The sequence below is a fragment of the Macaca fascicularis genome, chromosome 16 (genome assembly GCF_037993035.2).
Source record: "Macaca fascicularis isolate 582-1 chromosome 16, T2T-MFA8v1.1".
Taxonomy (NCBI): domain Eukaryota; kingdom Metazoa; phylum Chordata; class Mammalia; order Primates; family Cercopithecidae; genus Macaca; species Macaca fascicularis.
Genome location: NC_088390.1, coordinates 65258956 through 65283648, shown reverse-complemented (window position 1 = coordinate 65283648; position 24693 = coordinate 65258956). Strand labels below are relative to the sequence as shown.

Genomic DNA, 24693 nt, shown 5'->3' with positions numbered 1-24693 from the left:
AACATGGTGAAACCCCATCTCTACTAAAAATACAAAAAAAAAAAAAGAAAAAGAAAAAATTAACCGGTCGTGGTGGCGGGCGCCTGTAGTCCCAGCTACTCGGGAGGCTAAGGTAGGAGAATGGCGTGATCTCGGGAGGTGGAGCTTGCAGTGAGCTGAGATGGCACCACTGCACTCCTGCCTGAGTGACAGAGCGAGACTCCATCTCAAAAAAAAACTTGCGAAGTACTAGAAATATTTGATATTTTGACCTGGGTGCTGGTTACATGGTATGCATATATGTAATATGATACTAAATACACATACCTAAAAGTTCATCAAGCTGTATACTTAGGCTGGTTTGGGTGGCTCCTGCCTATAATCCCAGCACTTTAGGAGGCTGATACAGGCAGATCACCTGAGGTGAGGGGTTCGAAATCAGTCTGGCCAACATGACGAAACCCGATCTTTACTAAAAATACAAAAATTAGCCGGGCATTGTGGTGGTCGCCTGTAATCCCAGCTACTCAGGAGGCTGAGACAGGAGAATCGCCTGAACCTGGGAGGCAGAGGTTGCAGTGATCTGAGATCGTGCCACTGCACTCCAGCCTGGGTAACAGAGTGAGACTCAATCTAAAAAAAATAACTAAAAATAGAATATTATAAATAAAAATACAAAAAAAATTAGCTGGGTGTGGTGGTGCATGCCTCTAATCCCAGCTACTCAGGAGGCTGAGGCAGAATTGCTGAACCAGGGAGGTAGAGGTTGCAGTGAGCCAAGATCGTGCCATTGCACTCCAGTCTGGGTGACAAGAGCAAAGCTCAATCTCAAAAAAGGAAAAAAAAAAAGTTGTATACTTAAAGTGTGTGTACTTTACTATCTCTAATTTACACAGCAATAAAAAAAAATAACAAGGGGGCCGGGCACGGTGGCTCACGCCTGTAATCCTAGCACTCTGGGAGGCCGAGGCGGGCAGATCACGAGGTCAGGAGATCGAGATCATCCTGGCTAACACAGTGAAACCCTGTCTCTACTAAAAATACAAAAAATTAGCCGGGTGTGGTGGTGGGCGCCTGTAGTCCCAGCTACTTGGGAGGCTGAGGCAGGAGAATGGCGTGAACCCAGGAGGCGGAGCTTGTAGTGAGCCAAGATTGCACCACTGCACTCCAGCCTGGGCGACAGAACGAGACTCAAAAAACAAAAAGGGACAGGCCGGGCACAGTCTTCTGCAATCCCAGCACATTGGGAGGCCAAGGCGGGCAGATCCCCTGAGGTCGGGAGTTCAAGACCAGCCTGACCAACATGGAGAAACCCCATCTCTACTAAAACTACAAAATTAGCCAGGTGTGGTGGCGCATGCCTGTAATTCCAGCTACTCGGGAGGCGGAGGCAGGAGAATCGCTTGAGGCGGGGGTTGCAGTAAGTCAAATTCTGTCTCAAAAAAAAAAAAAAAGTAACAAGGGACAGTAACATTCTTGGCCCAAACACGTGTGTCTTTCTACCATCTTAAATAAATATTTAAAAACAGAACATTTCCAATACATATTAAAATATATAAATCTGAAAATATTGGTATACCATCTAAAATTACTCCCCGTAGACCGGGAATTTAAGTACCACACTTTGGTTAACGCATTCCAGGTACTCTGGGGGTTTTATATAAGCTGGTGCTTGGATGCTGGCAACCTGGGGAAATGCTGAGGCCAAGTGGAAATTGTGTAGCTAGGATCCTGCTTTGTCACCAGCCTGGGCTAGGGTTATTGAGTGCCAGCGCTCTGCTTCAAGGCACATGCTGGAAGGCTGGAGGGTGGGGAGGGAGATGAACTAGGAAAGGGGGCAAAGAAAAAGGGACAAGGGCAGATTCCCTCATACTCTGGCCCTTAGCCCAAGTCTTGGACTCCTGACCTCACCACAGATGAAACAGATGTAAAACAAGCCAATTGGTTTCCAAGTGGGAAGGGTGCCAGCCATAGTTTTTGCTGCCCAAGGAATCAATAAATACTCATTCTTATGATTCATGTTCATCCTGTTTTATTCCAAAGCATTTTACCAAAAAGCCCCTTGGTCCAGCCAAAAAGTTCGGGGCCAGAAGCCAGGACACCTGGACTCCAGATCTGCTTGTGGAAGATTTGGAACGTTGTTGGTGGGGGGGGGTCTCAGGTTCTCTCACTGTAATGTGGCAAGTGCCATCTGTGGAGGACTTTTACATACATCATCTCATTTGACCTTTTGATTCCTGGTGAGAGAAGCAAAGTAAATAAGATTGCTATTCTAATTTTACAGATATGGAAACTGGGACCAGGGAAAGTTAATAAGACACTCAGATTCACACACTATTAAGAAGGTGGGGAAACTGAAACTTTGGATTCCAAACCCTTTGCTCTTTCCTAGTCAAAACAAGTCAGTTCTATGCCTCACTTTTCCTTTTTTTTTTTTTTTTTTTTTAACGTATTATAATAGGGTGTGTGTGTGTGTTTGTAGAGGCAGGGTCTTGCTATGTTGTCTAAGCTGATCTTGAACTCCTGGGCTTAATCACTTAAGACCTCCTGTCTGGGTCTCCCAAAGTGCTGGGATTACAGGTGTGAGCCAGTACGCCTAGCCCACCATGCCTCACTTTTAGTGCAGTGTGATCCTACACAAATTGCCCTGTGTATATTCCAAGGGCCAATCTGGGTTTGTAAGGCCAGAAACATGTGCAATTGCGGGGTGAGGGGTAGGTGGTCGGTGGCTCTTTTGACAAAAAAAAAAAAAAAAAAAAAATGAAAACAAAATTAAGTTCAGGGTCTTGGGCAGGTCCTCAAAGTTAGGGGCCTAGAAGCTGAAATTAATCTACGAGTGGTAAATCCGCCTCTCCTATATGCCAGTGCCCCCAAAAACAAACAAACAAACAAACAAAAACAGGACACACCAGATCTTGACAGGGCTTCCTCCCTGTTTGTGAAACGTGACAGAAGTGGGATCTGGAAGTCCTGGGAAAACAATCTCATTTCTCCCAGGAGACAAGAGGAATTACAGCAGCAAAGAGGCAGGCCGAGTGGAGGAGAAGGCTGCATGCCAGGGGAGAGTCGAAAGGGGCTGGGTGATCCAGCTGGCCGAGATGCGGGAAGTAGAGCCTCGGTGTGGGAGACTGGCAGCCTGAGAGCCAGGAGCAATGGCGCTGCCCCAGAAGCGGTGGCTGGAGGCTGGGCCTGCTGGAAGCAGGCTTCCTTCAGATGGTCTTCTGGCTCCCTGCGTCCTGTCCTGATAACCTTTCCTCTGAAAAGGGGAGGCAAAGACAGACAACCACAGCCATGGTAGTGGGAGGGTGGGTGGTGGACCCCGTCCAGGCCTTTCATCCCCGGCCTGCAGTTTAGTGAACCGGGAGACGTCTCGTCGGAGGCTGCTCCGCTGCCGCCCGGAGCAGCGAGAACCGGGTGCTGGGCTCCCCTCGCGGCTGCCCGCCGCCGCCGGGGGGCAGCGCCTGCGGCCTGCTTTCCCAGGGCCGGCCGAGGCTTTTTGACAAGCTGATTGCGTGGCGGGGATTGGCTGGTCCGGGCGTGACGCCGGTAACAACAAAGGTGGAGTTGGAAGAAATTAGATTAAAGGAGAGAAAAAAAATTAAAGGGGGAGCTGGCAAAAGACAGGAGGTATAGACCGAGGGGGAGATGCGCCAAGTGGTGTCTCCCGGTTCCGACTCCCCCCGCCGCCTCGACCCCAGAAGATCCCTCGCGCAAACCCACTGGGATTTTGCTCTTTCCCCTACCCCCGCCCAGTGACCGACGCCGGGGTAGGAAGGATAGCCGCTTCTTCTTGAAAAATCCCCGCAACTCCCACCCTGACACCCCTCACTACGACCCAGGGGGAGAACTTTTTGCTCGGACTCCTCGGATCCTAAACCCAGCGAAGAGGGGGACATTGATAAGCTCGTCCTTTTAAAACCCGGAAGGCCCTCGCGGAGCATGGAGATCGGATAAGGCGGGGTGCTCCCTCGGTTTTCCGATGTGTTGCAAATCTAAGAGCTTCTTTCTCGCTTTTTTTTTTTTTCCCCTGTAACTACCCCCCCTCCCTTTTGCTTCAGGGTTGCAAAAGCAAAGAGCAATAAAAAAAAAAAAAACCGCGCACACACTCAGACACACACCAGTGGCGACAGGGGAGAGTTGGAAAGACGCAGGAGAGAAGCAGGAGGCAGGAGGCAGCGGGGATGGAGCAATGGGAGCGGGAAGCAGGCAGGTTTCCTTGCAAATCCCCCTCCGGCCTCACGCCGCCTCGCCAGCCCCGGCAGGGGAGCGAGGACCCCGGCGAACAGATGGAGGAGTGGAGCTCGCTCTAGGCAGCTGGGCTTGGCCGGAGAATGGAGGAGCCACCAAGCGACCGGCTGATTGGAAGAGAAACGCAGAGCGATGGAGGCGGGGGTAGGAGGACGATTTCTCTGCGGGGACTGGCGGCGGCGTACACGCCCGGGTCGGGCGCTGCAGAGCTTGGCTGGCTTTCAACCCGCGCTCGCCGGCTCCAGCCCCGCGCGCCCCCACCCCTAGCCCTCCCGGCGGCTCCGCAGGTGAGTGCGAGCTGCGGGCAGAAAGATCCAAAAGTCTCAACACGCCCGCCCTGCAAAAAAGGAAAAAAGAAAAAAAAGGAAGAAAACCATTTTACTTAAAAAAAAATTTTTTTTTTGTGCAACCCCTAAAGCAGTGGGAGGGAAGGGGTGAGGCTGAGCCGCCCGGAGGAGGCGGAGGGGCCAGGCGAGGCCGGGGTGGCCCGGGAGGCGGCGGCGCCGAGGCGGCTCTGACGGGCAAGCGCTCGGAGCGGCGCTGCGCTGCGCCGAGGCGGGCGGGCGGGCGGGCGGAGCGGGGCGGGCGGAGCGCGGCGCGTGGGGCTCGCCATTAGCCGTCGCTCCGCTTCGCCATCTCGGGCTTTGTCTGGCGACTCGCTGCCCCGGCGTCGGCTGCAGCGGAGCTGCGGCTCGGCTGTTCCGCCCGCCGTGCTCCCAGGTGCCCCCGGCCTGCGCTCCCATCCACACGCTCGGTAAGTGAGCCCGGGCGCCGCGGATTTCGGGGGAGAGGGGTTGCTACGAGTGGCGGCGGCACCGATCTCCATGCGCCCGGGCAGGCCTGGGAGCCATGCCGGGCTGGATTGAACCGGCTCCCACAGCGGCCCCTCCGCCGGAGCCCGTCGTTCCCTCGCCGTTTCCGGGGTGTAAAGAGCAACGGGGATTTTTTTTTAATGCAGAGATTTTCGGTTTTGGGTTTTTTTAAAGTTTCCTATGTACCGTTCGGCAATGAGAGGATCGCGAGGTAGGCGCCGAAGCTGGACGCCGCGATCGGCGTGCGTGCGCCCCAAACCAGTGGCCACGCTCCGGGGGATGAGGGTGGGCGCGGACCGCTCGCTCCGGGAGGCGGGAGAGAGCTGGCCTGGAAGCCCCAGTCTGAGCTGGGAGGACTTGGGGGAGAGCTCCGGAGCAGGGCTGTGGGCGCCCCCCAAGCCTTCCTGGCCGCCGGGGGCCCCTCCGGGCACCCTCTCCGCGGCCGCGCCTCGGCCCTCCCTCCCGCGCCGGCAAAGCCTGCTAGTTCCCCCGCGGGTCTGGCGAGGTCGCTCTCGGCGCCCGCCCGCCCGCCCGCCCCGGCTCCGAGCCCCGCCGCCATCCGGGCGGCTGCGTGTCTCCCTGCCCCGGCCCCCCCCTTCCCCGGCGGCGGCGGCGGCGGCGGCAGCAGCAGCAGCAGCAGCCGCCGCCGCCACCAGCACCACCACCACCCCCCTCCCCTCCTTCCTTCCCTCCGCCTCGGCCGCCCGGGTCCCCCCAGCTCCCGCCCCTCCTCCCAGCTGCCCCCCGCGGAGCCCGCCCGGGCAGGCTGTGGGAGGGAGCGGAGCCGGCGAGGCGGGCGGGCTGGCGCTCGCTCCCCGGGGGTCGGTGTGCGCTCTACGGGGAAGGACGCGCTCGCTGCCCCGCTTCTCCCGCCCCCCCTCCCGCTCCTCCTCCTCCCTTCTCCCTCCTCCTCCCCGCTCCGGCGGCTGAGGCTGCGGCGGCGGCGGGGGGTGTGCGAGCTGAGGCCGGGGCCGGCGGCGGGCGGGCTGCCTGCAGGCGGAGGGCGCTGTGCTTTGTGCTTTTCGCCGCGAGGAGCAGCAGGCAGCAGCCACAGCCGCCGCCGCCGCCGCCACAGCAGCAGCAGCCGCCGCCCCAGCGCCGCCGCCTCGCCCGGAGGAGGAGCCGCTGCCGCCGCGGGAGGGAGCTGCGGCTGTGCCCGGCCGAGCGGGGGAGGGCGCCGCCACTCAGAGCCGGGGAGGGAGCCGCCGGAGCGGGAAGCCCGGAGGCCGCGCTGCGCCGGGTAACCGAGGCGGCTGAGGACGCGCGCTGGGTTCGGGGCCGGACAGCAGGGAGCGAACCGCGGGTTGCGGTGGGCGCCCAGCAGGGACCCGGAGCGACCACCGAGCAGGGGACCGGGCGCGAGCAGACCAGGGCACTTGGGAGGACGCCGAGAGCCGGGGGAGGGGAAGGCAGGAAGCGAGGCCTGAGCCGAGCCACGGCCGCTGGCGGAGGAGCCCGCGCTTCTCGGATCCGGCAGGCGCAGTTCTCCCCGGCCGCCGGAGGGGGCGGCGGGGCCGGTGAGCGCTGCGCCCCCGCCTCCCGGCCGCCGTCCTCCCGCCCTCTCCTTGGCTCGGCTCCCCGGAGGCCGGGGCGGGGGCGCCGGCGGGGCTGGGCCGCAGGCTCGGGGGAGGAGGCGGCGGTTCCCGCCGCGGTCGCGCCTCTGTGCCGGGCTCCTCCGTGCGCGTCGGGGTGGCTGGGTGGTGGCGGCGCCTCTGGCCGGGGTGGGTGGCTCGGGGGCGGGGGGCAGGCTAGGCCGCTTCTCTCCGGCTGCTCGCCCGCCTGTGCGGGCGGGGACGGCGAAGGGAGCCCGGGAGGGGGGAGCGGCGGGAATCCGGATCCGGTCCCCGGGGGCGGTGCGGCCGCTGCGCTCCGGGGCTGGCGGCGGCTGCGCTGCGTCCGGGTCCCCGCCGGGTTGCGGAGGCGGGGGGAACCGGCTGGGGGGAGGCGGGAGGAGGAGACTGGGGCGCGTGCCCGCTTCCGTGGCCGCGCGCGCCCTTTACCCGCCCTTCCTCTTCCCCCGCCCTCCAGCCTGGGGCCTCCCCGGGGCGGGCGCTCAGAGGAGGAGGAGATTTTTTTTTTTTGGCTGGGGTTGGGGAAGGGGGGCGGAGAGCGGGCGCTCGCTGCACGCGGGAGCTGGGAGCAGGCCCTCGCGTGGGCAGGGGAGGGCGCGCGCCGCGGAGCCGGGCCGCAGGGGCTGGGGGAGGGGGGTCAGGAAGAAGAGGAGGGGCGTACTCTCCCTCCCAGAGACCCCTTAAGTCTGATAAGGTTATGGCTGGGTCTCTGAGAGCGTGGACCTGCCCACCTTTACTCTGGGCGGGGAGGGTTAGAAAGTCGTTCACCTCTCAGCCTTCCTGAGTGGGAACTTGTATGTCTTCCAAAGGGTGAGGTGGCTTTGACCCCGGGTTGCCCGGCCAGCACGACCGAGGAGGTGGCTGGACAGCTGGAGGATGAACGGAGAAGCCGACTGCCCCACAGACCTGGAAATGGCCGCCCCCAAAGGCCAAGGTAGGGGCATCCACTCCCAGCCCTCTGAAACTTAAACCCTCTTTGCCTCGTGGCTGTGGGGCACACTGCCTTCTTCAAGGGCTTTTCCAGTCTGCATACACTGAATTGGGGGAGAAAGTGCCTTGAGTACTTATGAATCAAGCATCTCCCACACTTGATTGGTTTGGCTGAATCCAAATTTTTTGGCCTGGAGTGGCTTACCTCCCCTCTCTCCCTGTCCCTCACACCCTATGTTAGAGGAGGCCTGCCTTCTGGGGTTTGCATTCAGCCTTAAGTGTGTCCCAGCCCAGTGTCCTGGAATGGGAGGAATGATGACTGTAGAGGGAAGGCTTCTCAGGCTTTTTAGGAAGACCATGAGGCTTTTGTAGAGGCAGGTGGAGAAGAGGGCTGTTGTGGTGGTTTGAGGCCCCAAGCCATGGGATATATGTACTCAACTAGATCTCTGCCTCATTCAGCAGTGATCCAGTTTGGATGGGGGTGGAGGGTAGGATGGAGCTGGGCAGCTGGCCATGCTTGTGGGACATTGAGGGGAGAGGGGATTATGGGTCCTTGTGGCCCATTCTGCAGAATCCCTGGCCTAGGTTACGAGATGCAAATGAAAATGGAGAGCCCTTTTGACTTCTGGCCTTGGGTGACTATTCTCCCAGCCCATCCACAGAGGCCTAGAGCTCTCTGGGGCTGCATTTCAGTGGCTGAAAATAACTGGTCCAGACCTGGTCTTGCTTCCCTGGGGAGTTGGGCTGACAAGACAGCTTGTAATTCTGGGGGTTCTCCCTGGATCAGGGCCCTGAGAGCTTTTGTGCACCTGCCTACTTTGCCTCAGAGTTGCCCTGTATCCTGCTTCTGTTTCTGTTTCTTTTTTCTTATTTGCCAGAAATTCTCCCTTGATCTGCCTTGAGGGGCCAGGGGATAGTGGGTATCTCTAACATCAGTCTCCAGCTGTGCAGGAGAAACATGTGCATGAATTTTCCCTACTGCCCACACCCCATCCTCAGTCCTTGCACATTTAGAATATCCACTCAGAACTTGAACTTGGCAGCACATTTAGATACAATGCCTCCTTGCTTCCCTCCTCTGACAAGCTATCTCATTTCCCACAAAGTCCTGAATCACTGTACCTTCATTTCCACCCCTCTTCCCCTTATAGCAAATAGCTGCCTGTTGCAGCTTGGCACAGTAGAAATGATAATAGCTTTGAAGCAAGCCAGACTTGAGTTTGAGCCTGGCTTTCTAGGTATAGCATGGTCTGGACTGGAGTCCCTGCCCTCATCCAGTATGGCCACAGTTTCCTTAGGGCTGAGCCATATCTTGTCTCTGCCTTCAGATGGGAAGCAATCAGGGGCTGGGATGCCCTAGGGAGGAAGAGTTGAGCACTCAAGAACTGGGGAACAGATTTGGGGGATAGCATGAGCCAGGCATGATGGCCTCTGTTACCCTTCACCAGACCGTTGGTCCCAGGAAGACATGCTGACTTTGCTGGAATGCATGAAGAACAACCTTCCATCCAATGACAGCTCCAAATTCAAAACCACCGAATCACATATGGACTGGGAAAAAGTTGCATTTAAGGACTTTTCTGGAGACATGTGCAAGCTCAAATGGGTGGAGATTTCTAACGAGGTAACTGATCCCCCCTTTCTGACACACGCACATACATATACAAACATTACCCCCTCCTCAGCCGTGGTAGGGGAAGTGAAACAGGCTGTAAACAGGAAGGAAAGACACCAGGAGAGGCGTTCATGTGGTCGCACGTTAGCTCTCTACCTGCCCCTTTGCATTTTGGGAGGTGGCACGGTTGACAGCACTGGCTTAAAGTTATGCCACTTTCTATCTGGGTGGTCTTGAGCCGAACAGCCTGAGCTGTGCTGAGATTGACAGAGGTGCTAACATGCTGAGATTGAAGGAGGTGCTGGCATGGACAACCAGGTTGAGGTCAGGTAGTCCCTTTGTTGCTGGCCTTTGGTGTGTACTGACTGCCTGGGCCTCTGTGGTAGGCATGGGCCAGTGCCTGGGTGTCAGGGTGCCTGCTTCATTTGGCTGTTGGCCTCTGCTCTTCTTTGGTAAATTTAGTCTGCTTCATTTGGCTGTTGGCCTCTGCTCTTCTTTGGTAAATTTAGTCTAGTAAAGAGTAGAAGAGACCCATTATAAGATGGGGGTATGCTACTGTGTGGCATTTTCCTTTTCCCAACTTCCCCTTCCTCCCGCCCCTCTTCTTCCAGGTGAGGAAGTTCCGTACATTGACAGAATTGATCCTCGATGCTCAGGAACATGTTAAAAATCCTTACAAAGGCAAAAAACTGAAGGTGAGTTACTAGAAGGAGGAGCATGAGGGGTAGGGGAGGAAAGATCCAAAGAACGGATGGTATTTGACCTCCATTGTGTCCTTGTTCCTTGTCCCTTCTTCCAGAAACACCCAGACTTCCCAAAGAAGCCCCTGACCCCTTATTTCCGCTTCTTCATGGAGAAGCGGGCCAAGTATGCGAAACTCCACCCTGAGATGAGCAACCTGGACCTAACCAAGATTCTGTCCAAGAAATACAAGGAGCTTCCGGAGAAGAAGAAGGTGGGGGGAGGAGAGTTAAGGTGGGAGGAGGGGAGAGGCTGGGAGCAGCTGGTGTGGTGTGGGTCGGTTGGAGGTAGGCCTTGGAGAGACCTGGCATCAGGGACGAGGGTGAGTCAGCACAGCAGAGTAGGTCCTGGGCAGGCACACCTGATCGCCCCTTCCTCGGCCCACACATGTTCAGGCACAGGCACCACCACAGATGCTCAGACAGCAGATGCTCAGACCAACCTTTCCCCCTACAGAAAACCCACAGCATTCTGTTTCATCAGGCTCTCTCCCCCATACACCCATCCTCACTGTTAGGCTGCGCAGCACTTCTTCACTCTCTATGACGTTTCCCGTCATGGTCTCATCTGATACTTGCGATGTCTTCATGAAGGTAACCCCAGGAAAAGGTTATCCCAGTTTTGTGGGCAAGGAACTGAGGTGCAGGAGGGTTAAGTGTCCTAGGTGACACAACTATTGATACTAGAGCAGGATTTAGTGCCCCAGAGTCCCAGTCCAGTGCTGTTACTGCCATGTCCACCTGTGAAGTGCACTTCCTTCTCCACACACACATGTTCACTCAAGGACACACATTGTCCCTCCTGGCCTCATACTGTTCCTTGCAGAGGTCGGGCACTGTCCCAGACCATCAAAGCATTAACCCTGGTTGGAGGGTTGCCCAAGCCTCCCAGGCAGGACTGCAGCACAGAGCTCAGAAGGTCCCTCCCAGAGAAAGGCAGCAAAACATTGGAGGAGCCCTGCAGATGGGACATGAGGAAGATGGGATGGGGACAGGGGACACAAGAGACACTGGACAAGGAGACAGAGCCAGGGATAGATGGGGAAGGGCAGCGGGAAAGACAAGGAGCACATCTGCTTGGAGAGGAAACAAAGCCACACACAGCCAGTTCTCAAAAGGTGGCACCAGCCGCCGCTATGCTATTAGTAGCCCTTTTTCCTGGTTGGCATGCCCTGGCTGCAGACTGACATGCCCTTGGTGCTGTACCCAAAAAAGCCAGCTGTCTGCAACCACTGCCCAAGCAGAGCAGGGGTATGGATTGCTGGAACTGTTGTTGACTCTTTTGATAAGGATGTTGGACAGTTGACTGCACACACCCAGACACTCATGGGATGGGAGGGAGAGGCCAAGCTCTAGAGTCAGAGTCAGGGAAGGCCAGAATAAACTGGTAGAGTGGATGAGGTGCTGTCCTGGGGGGCACAAGACTTGGGCCTGTTCTCCTGGCTCTGCCACTGAATCGCTGTGTATGGGGCCTTTGGTAAGTCATTTTACTTCTCTGGGCCTGGTCCTTATGTGAGGTGAGCCAGGTCTGTGTGGTGTTCTCCAGCTCTAAAACTGTTTTGTCTGAGGAGGACTGAGATTGGAGAAGAGGAGGCTGAGCTCTGCTTCTGGTTTTCTGTGGGAACTATGGGAGAGGAGCGCTGCCTCTCTCTGTCTGGTGCTTCTATAAGAGGCGGGTTGGGCTCAATTGCCATGAGCTCCTGGCACCTGCCAGTGCCACTCTTGTGAGCCTGCGAGGATGAAAGAAGAGATGGACATTGCGTGGCAGCCAAGAGAGGAGGTTGATGAAGAGAAAGAGACACATTGGAAAGGAGGAACAAGAGGGAGACTTTGCAGAAGTGGGGAAAGATGCAGGGAGGGAGTGAGGTGAGGGTGGGAAGGCAGTGGGGAGGCCAAAAAGGGGGTGATGAAGGGAAGGGAAGCCAAGTGGTGGGAGAGAATGAGTGGGCTGAGGGAGGGAGGGCTGGAGGGGACAGACAGCTGGGATCCTAGAGAAAGGGAAGAAGGTAATGGTGTCAGAAATAGGCGGGAAGGTGCAGGGCAGCTGGCTGTGACTTGTATTGGAAGAACTTACTCTGGGTTCCCCTCCACACAATCTCCCTTCATGCCTTGGAAATAGGACTCAGCCCAGCCCTGGCCCTATGTAGAGGCCACCTCCAAGGGGCCAGACTAATGTCAGCTGCCTCAGACAGTGAGAAGAGGGAGCAAGGCCTGCACCCGACTCCACTGTGAGAGTTCTGTGGTATTGGAGAAACGAGTGGGGGAGCCTCAGCGCTGCCACCACGCACTGTGTGACTGTGGGTAATGCCATGGCCCCCTTCTGGGACTCTCGCTCAGAAGGAGAGAATAGGATATAGGATTCAGTGTCTGGGCAGCCCCTGCAGCTCCCACCATCTGTGGTAGAAGCCAGCAGGTCTGCTCTGTGGTGAGTCCCGCCGGGAGGCGGGCAGGGCACCAGCCTCCACTCCCTGCATCACAGCGTGGGAGGCAGAAGAGCCAGCGAGGAGGGGCCTGGGTAGCCTTCATAGCTCAGGGCAAGATACCCTTGGGTCCTGGGTGACCCTATCCCCTCCTCCCCCCAGATGAAATATATTCAGGACTTCCAGAGAGAGAAACAGGAGTTCGAGCGAAACCTGGCCCGATTCAGGTAAGGCAGTGGAGCCCAGAGGAGGGCTATGGGGAACTGGGGGCAGCAGAATAGGCTAACCCTGGCCAGAGCCTGGAGTTTGCCATCTCTGAGGCATGGAAGAGGATGGGTCACATGTGAGCCCTAGTGTGTCATGCTCAGGGGCAGGGACAGGCAGGCAGCCACTGTCCCACTAAGCCCCAGCTGAAAGGCCCAGGAGGCTTGGTGGGTGGGGCAGCTAGCTTGGGTCTGCCCTGACAGCGTCCCCTGCTGATCCTTGCTCCCCATGTCCTGGCTAGGGAGGATCACCCCGACCTAATCCAGAATGCCAAGAAATCGGACATCCCAGAGAAGCCCAAAACCCCCCAGCAGCTGTGGTACACCCACGAGAAGAAGGTGTATCTCAAAGTGCGGCCAGATGTGAGTGTCCGGCCAAGGGCTGGGGATGGAGGATGCACGGCGGTGGCCAGGGGGGAGCCGCACCAGGTCGGCCGGGCACGGTGCAGGGGAGCAGGAGAGGAGGCCCCTCCCCAGGGGTGGGCTGCATGGACAGGGCCCGGGCCAGCTGGCGTGCGAGCGTGTGCGTGCGTGCGTGTATGAGCCAGTCCCCTTGCACCTAGGCGGGATTGCCGCCTCTCCGCCTTCCCCTCCTGGCCTGTGGGGGACACTGATGTGACCTCCCATGGCCTGAGGGGGCGGGGGCATCTGTGCCCCCTTCCCCCCTCCCCCTCCCCCTGCCCCTGGCTGCCTGTGCGTGTCTGACGGCTTTTGGTTTGCAGGCCACTACGAAGGAGGTGAAGGACTCCCTGGGGAAGCAGTGGTCTCAGCTCTCGGACAAAAAGAGGCTGAAATGGATTCATAAGGCCCTGGAGCAGCGGAAGGAGTACGAGGTTAGGCTTCCGCTGCGCTCCTCCCTGTCCGGCTCTTCACGAGCCTCTGCCCTCTGACTCCGTGGCCACCGCACTCTGCGGGAGGTGTCACTCCCCATCCTCTGTTGAGGGAGGGGCCTTCTGGGCCCCTCACCTCTGCCCCTACCTTCCCCACCCCCCACCCCTATGAGATCTCAGGCTAGGGCAGGGCAGGGCACCATGTCTCATGTGACACCATTGACGCGCAGCCATTCCCAGCTTTGCTCCCTGCCTGCCCTCCCCAGCGGCTCTCCCCGTGCCCCTGCCGCAGCTAACCCCACACCCCATTGCCCTCCATCCCCCCACCTGGCTCTGCAGGAGATCATGAGAGACTATATCCAGAAGCACCCAGAGCTGAACATCAGTGAGGAGGGTATCACCAAGTCCACCCTCACCAAAGCTGAACGCCAGCTCAAGGACAAGTTTGATGGGCGACCCACTAAGCCACCTCCGTGAGTGCTGCCCTGGGGTGGGTGGGCGAGTGGGCAGCTGGGAAGTTGGGCTGGGCTCTACGGGTGAGGCGGCCTGCTGTCCTGCTTGCTCACGGGCTGCGCCTCTCTCCCCATGGCTCTGATAGGAACAGCTACTCGCTGTACTGCGCAGAGCTCATGGCCAACATGAAGGACGTGCCCAGCACGGAGCGCATGGTGCTGTGCAGCCAGCAGTGGAAGCTGCTGTCCCAGAAGGAGAAGGACGCCTATCACAAGAAGTGTGACCAGGTGAGCTGTGGCAGGGGCCACCCTGCCTTGGGGTTTTGAAGCATGAGGTCTGATCCCATCTTGGGCTAGTCAGTCCCTGGTGGCGTGTGCCTTGGGTACTTGCCTCCAATTCGGTGTGGGGCTGGGCTGGGCTTAGCAACTGAGCCCATCCAGGCAGGGAGTCCAGCCCACACCCAGGCTCTGGAGGCCCACTGAAGGTCACTGTCCTCTGAGTACTGCAGGGTCTGTGGTGACACTGTCACCAGAATGATCCTGACTCCACTCACTTTCCCAGAAAAAGAAAGATTACGAGGTGGAGCTGCTCCGTTTCCTGGAGGTAAGTGTTCCTCCGGTAGGGCAGTGGGCAGAGAGGACTGGGGCTTGGCAGGCAGAGCCCTCGTGAGCCCTGTGCCCCTCTTTCCTCTCCAGAGCCTGCCTGAGGAGGAGCAGCAGCGGGTCCTGGGGGAGGAGAAGATGCTGAACATCAACAAGAAGCAGGCCACCAGCCCCGCCTCCAAGAAGCCAGCCCAGGAAGGGGGCAAGGTGGGCAGAGGGTGCGGCCGCGCAGGCGGGGGTGGGCAAGACTGGGCTCCCTGGCAGCACCACGGACCCCGACCCTCTGCACCTGGACAGGGCGGCTCCGAGAAGCCCAAGCGGCCCGTGTCGGCCATGTTCATCTTCTCGGAGGAGAAGCGGCGGCAGCTGCAGGAGGAGCGGCCTGAGCTCTCCGAGAGCGAGCTGACCCGCCTGCTGGCCCGAATGTGGAACGACCTGTCTGAGAAGAAGAAGGTCAGGCTGCCTGGCGGAGCGCCGTGCCCTCAGCGGGGCTGCCAGGGCCCCCTCCTCCCCTTGGCGGGCCGCGCCACCTCGCCCCTGGCCGCCTCAGCCAGCCTGAGCCACGCGGTGCCTGGGCTGGGACGTGGGGCCGGCGCCCAGCAGCCGGAAGGCGGGAAGCTGTCAGCTGAGCGCTGCGGGCCAGGCGGGGGCGAGCCCCAGGCGGGAGACATCTGCACCAGCCCACGCCTCTGCCTGCTGGCGGGTGCGCCTGAGCTGCTGCGCGGGGAGCGCGCGCCCCCTGGGGGTGGGTGGAAGGCTGACGCCCGGGCCATCCCCGCAGGCCAAGTACAAGGCCCGGGAGGCGGCGCTCAAGGCTCAGTCAGAGAGGAAGCCCGGCGGGGAGCGCGAGGAAAGGGGCAAGCTGCCCGAGTCCCCCAAGAGAGCTGAGGAGATCTGGCAACAGAGTGTCATCGGCGACTACCTGGCCCGCTTCAAGGTGACGGGTGGGAAGAGGTAGTACTGCAGCCTCCAGCCCCGGGTGACCCCTCCCAGGGCTGATACCCTTGTTGGTCCTCAGAATGACCGGGTGAAGGCCTTGAAAGCCATGGAAATGACCTGGAATAACATGGAAAAGAAGGAGAAACTGATGTGGATTAAGAAGGCAGCCGAAGACCAAAAGCGATACGAGGTAGGAATGGGGCTGGGGCCACCCCATTTGTTGAAAGCTCGAGCACTCCCCTTTGGGTGAGCCTCTCTGAGCAAGAAGGCCCAGTCTTGGTCTGTGACCCTCAGCAAGCCTCAGCTTCCTTCTCTGAACCCCTGTCTCTCATCAGTAAGGTGGGGGTGACATTGCTAGCCTCCAGGCTGACTCGGGGGACACGAGCAGTTGTGAAAGCACTTGTAAACTGTGGTGCCTGCTACAGATGTGAGCTGTTAGGAGGTTGCTCACTAGCTCTACCTGTTTTTCCTCCCCAGCACAGAAAAAGGCAGCCAGCTAAGGTGCTGATGGCATGGGGCAGAAGGCAACAGTATTTTGGGGGTGGGACTGGGGGGTGAATGTGACCTTTCTCCTTCCAGAGAGAGCTGAGTGAGATGCGGGCACCTCCAGCTGCTACAAATTCTTCTAAGAAGATGAAATTCCAGGGAGAACCCAAGAAGCCTCCCATGTGAGCCTGGGGGCTGGAGCCTGCCCTGGAGGTGGGGGAGGGTCAGGGCTGGAGGGCTGCTTTGTTGGGGTCCTGACCCTCCTTGTACCACCCCCACCTTCCAGGAACGGTTACCAGAAGTTCTCCCAGGAGCTGCTGTCCAATGGGGAGCTGAACCACCTGCCGCTGAAGGAGCGCATGGTGGAAATAGGCAGCCGCTGGCAGCGCATCTCCCAGAGCCAGAAGGAGCACTACAAAAAGCTGGCCGAGGAGCAGCAAAAGCAGTACAAGGTGCATCTGGACCTCTGGGTCAAGGTGAGAGAGCAAGGGGCCCTTGAAAGGAACAGGGAGGCATCAGACTAAGCCAGCACCAGCCCAGCCTGGCCCACCCACCCACTTGTGCTGGCTGGTCTCATTCATGATTTCATTCCATGCCCTCGCAATCCTGCAGGATAACGGTTACTATCACCCTTTTGTTTTTATATTTTGAGACAGAGTCTTGCTCTCTTGCACAGGCTGGAGTACAGTGGTGTGATCTCGGCTCACTGCAACCTCCACCTCCCAGGTTCAAGCGATCCTCCTTCCACAGCTCCAGAGTAGCTGGGGCTACAGACAGGCACCACACCACCACACCTAGCTAATTTTTGTATTTTTAGTAGAGATGGGGTTTCACCGTATGTTGGGCAGGCTGGTCTTGAACTCCTGACCTCATGTGATCCGCCTACCTTGGCCTCCCAAAGCACTAGGATTACAGGCTTGAGCCACCGTCCCCAGCCACTATCACCCTTTTAAAAATAAGGAAACCAAGGTTCAGAGAGGTTAAGTAACTTGTCCAAGGTCACACAGTAAGTTGAAGAATCCAAATCAGACTGCCTTTTCCTCCCCTATCTGGGACCATGGGACCTCTCCTAGACTGCTGGCCTTTGTGCTTCCCCTCTGTGCTTTGGGTGAGTAGTCAGATCTGAAAAGTGGAGGGAATCACCTGTGTCCTTCCCACTCACCAAGGCACATTGGCCAAGGACCCAGGAAGATTGTGGGGATTTGCTGTTTCAGGAGCTTGGCGAGCCCCACTGCCTCATCAGTGGCTCAAGGGTTTGATGTTGGGGTGTGGTTGATGATGCCAGGCTGACTTATCACAGGGGCACTTCTTTGGAGTGAGGAAGAGTGAGGAAGACTCTGATAGGAGCTTCCATTTGTGTAGAGCAATAGGGTGAATGTGAAAACCAACAGTCTTAGTGGTTTATAGAAGGACTCTGGGCATCAGAAGCAGAAATACTAGAGCTTGGGCCAGTGCAGTGGCTCACGCTTGTAATCCTAGCACTTTGGGAGCCCAAGGTATGAAGGATCACTTGAGGCCAGGAGTTCAAGACCATCCTGGGCAACATAGTGAGACTGCTGTCTCTACAAAAATGATTATAAGGTAGCATGGTGTGGTGGCACACACCTGTAGTCCCAGCTACTCTGGAGGCTGAGTTGGAAGGCTCACTTGAGCCTGAGAAGGCCAAGTCGTGAGCTGAGATTGTGCCACTGCACTCCAGCCTGGGTGACACAGGACACAGAGCAAGACCCTGTTTCAAAAAAAAATTGGAGGCCGGGCGCGGTGGCTCACGCCTGTAATCCCAGCACTTTGGGAGGCCGAGGCGGGCGGATCACAAGGTCAGGAGATCGAGACCACGGTGAAACCCTGTCTCTACTAAAAATACAAAAAATTAGCCGGGCGCGGTTGTGGGCGCCTGTAGTCCCAGCTACTCGGGAGGCTGAGGCAGGAGAATGGCGTGAACCCGGGAGGCGGAGCTTGCAGTGAGCCGAGATCGCGCCACTGCACTCCAGCCTGGGCTGGGCGACAGAGCGAGACTCCGTCTCAAAAAAAAAAAAAAAAAAAAATTGGAGCTGTGTTCTCAGATCACAGGGGCTCTCTGCAGAGACCTAAAATCTAGGGAGCCTGGGAGGGATAAGATGGGGTGATGATATATAAATGCTCAGCCCACTGCCTAGCACTGGGCCAGCATGCTCAGTCAGCAGTAGTTGGCTATATTCCAACCCTTGCCACCTCTGTCTCCCCCAGAGCCTGTCTCCCCAGGACCGTGCAGCATATAAAGAATACATCTCCAACGTGAGTCTGGGAGCAGAGCAGCAGTGGGGTAGGGGTGGGGGGATTCAGGGGTGTCTGGAACTCACGGCTGCCACCTTCGTGTCCCCATCCTGCAGAAACGTAAGAGCATGACCAAGCTGCGAGGCCCAAACCCCAAATCCAGCCGGACTACTCTGCAGTCCAAGTCGGTAAGGAGCCCCTCCCAGATGCAGGGGCATGGGGCGGGTGGGACTGCCTGGAATGGCTGGGCAGAGACCAGAGACCACTGATGTGCCTCTGTCCCTCCAAGGAGTCCGAGGAGGATGATGAAGAGGATGAGGATGATGAGGATGAGGATGAAGAAGAGGAAGATGATGAGAATGGGGACTCCTCTGAAGATGGCGGCGACTCCTCCGAGTCCAGCAGCGAAGACGAGAGCGAGGATGGGGATGAGGTGGGGCAGACAGGGCACAGTGGGAGGGGAGGGGATTCCTGCCAGGATGGTCACCTGATGACTCTCCACATCCTTTCTCACCCCCCAGAATGAAGAGGATGATGAGGACGAAGATGATGACGAGGATGACGATGAGGATGAAGACAACGAGTCCGAGGGCAGCAGCTCCAGCTCCTCCTCCTCAGGGGACTCCTCAGACTCTGACTCCAACTGAGGCTCAGCCCCACCCCAGGGCAGCCAGGGAGAGCCCAGGAGCTCCCCTCCCCAACTGACCACCTTTGTTTCTCCCCCATGTTCTGTCCCCTGCCCCCCTGGCATCCCCCACTTTCTTTCTTTCTTTTTAAAAAAAAAAAAATACGGTGGGGGTAGGGGGCTGGAGGAGCCCAGGCCAGGACTCTGCAGCCTCAGAGACATCAGCCCTTGGGGGTCCTCCTCCAGGGACAGCAACCATCAGACTAAGCCAGCACCGGACCAGCCTGGCCCACCCCTCCGACTTCTCTGCACTTGCAGTTCCGGCATGGACAGTGTACCGGAGAGTGGGGGTGGGGGGGGTCCCAAAGAGTTCGATGAGGCCCTCCACACCTGCGGCCCAATCCAAGGTGGGGTGGAAGCTTGGGGAAGACGCATTCCTTCCCAGAGGGGCCTGCCACCTGGACCCCTGCATTGGAACTGGAGGCAGGGAATGTGGGGAGAGGAGGGCTGGTGCCTTCGAGAAAACAGGCGCTGCCCTGGTGGCCCTCTCCCCTGCCCCCTGCAGGAAGGAGCTGCCTGGACCCATTCATGGGGGAGGGGGCAGAAGTGTTTTTTATATATGTGTATATATTTTTTTTTAAGCTCTGAGCTGTCAACGAGACGTTTCCTACCGATCTCGGCTGCCGTCTCTGTTGTCATTTCTGGGAGAGGGAGGGTTTAGGGGTAGGTTTGGAACCTTTTAAAAATGGTCTTGATGTGTGTGGAAGAGAGTATGTGTATGTGTGTTCCTGTACATAGCATGGGTGCAGCTGTGGATGTGTGCAAAAGAGAGTGTGTGTGTGTGTGTAAGGGGGTCTGTCCTAGAGCCCACATCAGTTTGTTGTGAATCTGGAAAAAGGGTCGGTGAGAGCCGGGAGATGTTGACCCTGGTGGGAGCAGACTGAGGCTATCCCATTCTCCACATCCTCTATTTTGCCCAGTCTCTGATTCCACTGGGGGAGTGTGCCGAAGCCACTCTAGGATGCTTCCCAGACCAGGCTCCCTCTGCCAGGGTCACATGCATCTGAGCTGCTGGTCTCCATTGTCCAGCAGGAAGGCTTCCGGAAAGACAGGCAAGATGGTGTGAAGCTTAAAGCTTGTATTTGGTGGAAAAGGCCTCCCCTGCTCATCTGAGGGGCCAAGCCTGGCCACCCTAGGCTCAGAACCTGGGCTTCAAGAAATGTGCTGGGAGCTCCTATCTTACACATCCCTTCAGCTTTCCTTAAATCCTCCCACCACCCCCTATTTCCTTTAATTTCTCAGGTCTGCTCCCTCCTCCCCCAACCCCACAGCTGGGCAAGAAGTCTGCAAAAGCTGCTTCTCAGCTGTCTCTAATTCTTCCCAGCCATTTCCCAAATTTTTTGGTACCTTATTCCTCTTAATAAGCCAAGTCACCTTATATCTGTAGTTCTTACTTTTTTGTTGACTAAATTTGGAGGGTTCTTTTTTTTTATGATCATGTCAATGACCTATTAAATTGGGGCTTGGTGCTTTTCCACCTTCCCCCTGTGAATGAAAGCCAAGGAATGGGGGAAGAGCGGGAACTTCGCTGCAGAAGTGGGGCAGGAATGGGGAAAGGCCCTGGCCCCAGAGAGGCTGGTGGGTCCCTCTCCCAAAGGCAGGCAGACAGTCTCTGCTTCGCCTTGGACCTTGGTGCTGGGGGTGGGGAGGTCTGGGGGGTTACTCTCCACTCCCATTCCCCTTCCTTTGTCCTAATCCTGGAATTAAGTAAAGGGGTTTATAGGTTCTATTTCTTCCCAAGAGCCCTGCAAAGAACCCCAGTCTCCTATTTGGCTGCCCTACACTGTTGTGTTTCAGTGGAATGTATTTTCATTTAAAAACAACTTGCAATGGGGCCCTTTTTTTTTTTCCTGTTTTAAAAATTGAAAAATTCTTACAGTACAAACAGGACTGTCAGGGTGGGGGTGTTGGTGCTGTAAGAGGTCACTCTTGAGTGCATTTTGGCACTGGGATGGGATGGCTGGGGTGGGAAGACCCCCGTCCCCGCCCCCAACTTTTTTTCTAATATTTAAAGAGTGTTTTGTAGGATTCAACAACAACCACAACTTGAATTTGTATCATGGGAGGTGGGAGGGAGTGGCTTAGAGGTGTCTGCCTATGCTTAAAGCCAACTGTGGAAGTTTTGTTTTCCCTTTTTTGTATAATAAAGTGAAAAACAAAGGTTTGACTGCTGTCTGGTCACTGGAATCAATGAAGGTGATGTAGTTCACAGGGGTGACCCAACAGGTTTGATCTATAAAAATGCTTGAAGCCAATTTGCCTTTTTTCCCTAGAACTATCTTCCTCTTCCCTGAAGATTCCATAGGTAACCTATATTCACATTGTTCTGTGCTACTGTTCTTGCCCTTTTCTCAATTCCATTTGTTCACTTTGGGTTGTCAGACCACTAAAGACTGAGAAGTTGGAGAACAAATGCATTTTCATTCAGAGTACATGGTCTTGGGGAATTGGAGGTGATGAGCTATTAGGGTCAAGGGTTTGCCCTGGACATGCAACCCTTCCTAGTGTAGGGCTTGCTTATCGTGGGGAGTTGAGGGAGCACTCTCCCACTCTGAGCCTTCAGCTCCACCCGGGGTTAAAGGTTAAGGGTTAAGGATGACTTTCCTAAGACCATCTAGACCTCTGATGGGAAGCAGGCTGGGCTGGGCTGAGATGACTTGCTCTCTGAGATTAAGGAAGACACCCTTCCCCGTGCAGGCCTTGGCTGGGTTCCTGGAAACTCAAAGGGCTGCAGACCCAGGTCCCGTCCAAGAACTCTCTCCCAGCCCTCACCCCTATCCTATACTGGCCAAACTTCTAAAAAGCTTGTTGCGCCTCTTGGCCTCCAACTTACCAATATCCCTTGAGGCTCCTTGCTAAGGTAACCAACATGTTCATTACATCTGGTGAACACTTGTCTGTCTTTTGCCTTCTTGATCTACTCTGCTGGTGTCAGCTCTTCCTCATTTTATCCCAGGTGTTCACATCTCTCCCTTCAACCTCCCATGATCGCCAATATGCAACCATTCTGAAGGGTGGTGCCGACAGAGACTGCTCTTCCAAGCTGCAGACCTGTGTAGACACCCTTGCATCCTCTGGGATATCTTGCAGGCATCTCATACCTCAAGACCCGAAATGATTACCAAACGCTTAGTCGTTCAACCTAGGAAGCAGAGTATTGGCCTTGACTTCTCTCTCCCTTTCACCTCCAGGTTCAATCACCTAGACCTCTCCATTCCACTTCCTAAAGCTGTCTCAAATCTGTCGACCCCTCCCACAGGGTGACTCCCACAGCTGCCACGCCCATCCTATTTAAGGCCACCATCATTGCTCAACTTCTGCAAAGACCTCCTAAAGCTGATCTTCCTGCTTGCACTCTCGCCCCCTACAGCCCATTCTTCACATGGCAGCCAAAGTTATCTCAGAAATAAATCTGATTATTTCTGTACTGAAAATTTACCATGTCTTACCATGGCCTTACAAGGTTTGGCCCCTGCATTCCTTCTCTTATCTTCACTCACCCTGCTCTTCCTAACCACTCACAGTGATCCAGCCAAGTGATCTCTTTTGTTCCTCAAACACGCCTACCCGCGGGGTCTTGGCACCTGTTCTTTCGGCCCAGAATGGCTATTCCTCCAACCCTACACATACCTGATGTTTTTTTCATCTTTTAGGCCTCAACTCACATGTCCTCTCTCAGCGAAGCCTTTCCCAACCACCTGCTCTAGAGAGGCGTCCTCCATCTTCTTGTTTATGTATTTGTTTATTATCTATCTCACCAAGTAGAAGACACCTTATCTGCTTGTTCATTACAGTAATCTCAGCACCTGAAACTGCCTGATATACATTCGACACCCAAGAAAGACTTGTTGAGTGGGTGAATAAGTCTGGCCCACAAGGCCCTAGGGGATCTGCTGCCCCTGTTAGCCCTGCCCTGGCTCTAGCCACACTGGCCATTCATGTCTCGAACATAACATGCTCTGTCCCAGGGTCTATACACATGGTGTTCTCTCTGCCTAGTTAATTCAGGGCTCCACTTAAAAGACCACTTCCTTCCCTGAGCTCCTGAGAAAAAGGGTCTCCACACTATATGTTTCTTCAGCAGCCTGAATGCCTTCACACTCAGGCCTTATTTCCTTCCCATCAGGCCTTGCTAGGCTGTAAGCCACGCTAGGACAAGGTTTGTGTGTCTCTCTTGCTTGCTGCTGTAACCCCAGGGTCTCACCCAGAGTCAGGACCAGCTCAGGCCTTAGTGTTTATGAACTGGTGCTAACAGTGAAGACTGGTACATGCCCAAAGAGGTCACCACCACAGAGCAGCCCAGGCCAAGCACAGAATGAACAGTACAGTCTAGTTGTACAGAAGTTTGGTATGAGGATGGCCACAGGTGGGGATATGAGGAAAGATTTAGGTCAACAGGGAGAAGCCAGGAGGATTTTCTGGCCATGGCGCAAATTCCTTAGGGCAGAATGTACTGGGCATATTTAGGTAAGAAACAGATCAGCATCACTGGCGGGAAGAATTCCTGAAAAGGAGGTGGGAGATAAGAGAAAAACAAGGCTGAGGCTATGTTGCTGAAGTTCTTGAAAACCTAGCTTACTTCTCTGTGCCAGATCTAAGTTCAATCACCTTTCGGGTCTCCATCAGCTGATCCCACAGAAACCTCAATATACCCCAGAGTGAAGTCATCCTCCCATGTCCTCCCCTGAGTTCCCCATCCTAGTTAAAGGTGTTTTCGAGACCTCCCTCTCCTTTCCTCCATACACCCCAATCAGTAACAAAAACCTGCTTTTGGCCAAGCCCAGTGGCTCATGCCGGTAATCCCAGCATTTGGGAGGCTGAGGCAGGTGGCTTTCCTAAGGTCAGAAGTTCGAGACCAGCCTGGCCAACATGGTGAAACCCTGTCTCTACTAAAAATATAAAACAAAAATTAGCTGAGCAAGGTGGCATGTGCCCGTAATCCCAGCTATTAGGGAGGCTGAGGCATGAGAATCGCTTGAACCTGGGAGGCAGAAGTTGCAGTGTGCTGAGATCACACCAATGCACTCCAGCCTGAGTGACAGAGCAAAACGCTAAAAAAAAAAACAAAACAAAAAAACCTACTGCTTCTAAGTTATTCTCCAGACCACACTCCAGCATGATCTACTAAATATATAAGTCTGGTGAATGATTCCCCTTGAGGATTCCTCATGGCTTACAGGCGAAACTTTCAACACCTACTTGCTTTGTCCTGTATGATCCAGCCTGCTCACCTCCAGCTATTCTGCCACCCAATCCTCTGTTTCAGCTTGATCCAGGCTTCTGAAGCTTCCGGTTGGGGATATCCAATGCTTTCTTGGCCTACCTTTACCTGGTTCATCTCCCACTACAAGAAGTTTTTCTTTTTCTTCTTTTTTGTTTTGTTTTGAGACAGCATCTCGCTCTGTCGCCCAGGCTGGAGTGCAGTGGTGCAATCTCAGCTCACTGCAACCTCCGCCTCCCAGGTTCAAGCGATTCTCCTGCCTCAGCCTCCTGAGTAGCTGGGATTACAGGAGCATGCCACCACACTCAGCTAATTTTTGCATTTTTGCAGGCTGGTCTTGAGCTCCTGGCCTCCCAAAGTGCTGGAATTACAGGCCTGGGCCACCCCGCCCAACCCAAGAAGCCTTTCTTGACCAACTCTCTTACATTATTTGATGTCTCCTTCTGGCTACCTCTGTTCTCTCTCTGCTGTTTTCGTCACACTCTTTTGCAATTATTATCCTACCTGTCTATCCCACAAGACAGTGAACTTCTTGAAGAAGCACAACTGTCTTATATCATCTTTTGTCCCAGCACCTGGAGCACCGTAAGAATAACAGCTAAGATTTACCAAGCACTTACACAGAGCTAAGAGTTTCACATGCACT

At 56.0% G+C, this 24693-nt stretch overlaps 1 protein-coding gene across 16 annotated transcripts; it reads left to right on the top strand.

Annotated features, from left to right (window-relative positions):
• The first annotated feature begins 4087 nt into the window (after positions 1–4087).
• Positions 4088–19440, top strand: UBTF (upstream binding transcription factor). Of its 16 annotated transcripts, none has more exons than XM_005584410.4 (21): positions 4088–4514; positions 7420–7544; positions 8989–9164; positions 9767–9850; positions 9955–10110; positions 12478–12542; positions 12821–12941; positions 13301–13411; positions 13748–13881; positions 14007–14148; positions 14423–14464; positions 14557–14670; positions 14761–14916; positions 15245–15400; positions 15482–15592; positions 15982–16070; positions 16175–16364; positions 18115–18162; positions 18258–18329; positions 18431–18574; positions 18663–19440. In XM_005584410.4, exons 2-21 carry the CDS (start codon positions 7487–7489, stop codon positions 18786–18788), a joined length of 2295 nt encoding a protein of 764 aa, XP_005584467.1. In that variant the 5' UTR covers positions 4088–4514; positions 7420–7486; the 3' UTR covers positions 18789–19440. The 16 variants fall into 16 exon arrangements, with proteins under 16 accessions (XP_005584467.1, XP_073875912.1, XP_065387733.1 ...); XM_065531661.2 differs by lacking the exon at positions 4088–4514 and adding an exon at positions 4867–4981; XM_065531665.2 differs by lacking the exon at positions 4088–4514 and adding an exon at positions 5803–5860.
• The last annotated feature ends 5253 nt before the right edge of the window (positions 19441–24693 follow it).

Excerpts from the sequence above, each read along its gene's own strand:
- UBTF (XM_005584410.4), top strand. The coding sequence starts at position 7,487 with ATGAACGGAGAAGCCGACTGCCCCACAGACCTGGAAATGGCCGCCCCC. Across the intron at positions 10,111-12,477 it reads AGCTTCCGGAGAAGAAGAAG|ATGAAATATATTCAGGACTT; the intron begins GTGGGGGGAGGA and ends TCCTCCCCCCAG. Across the intron at positions 14,671-14,760 it reads CAGCCCAGGAAGGGGGCAAG|GGCGGCTCCGAGAAGCCCAA; the intron begins GTGGGCAGAGGG and ends GCACCTGGACAG.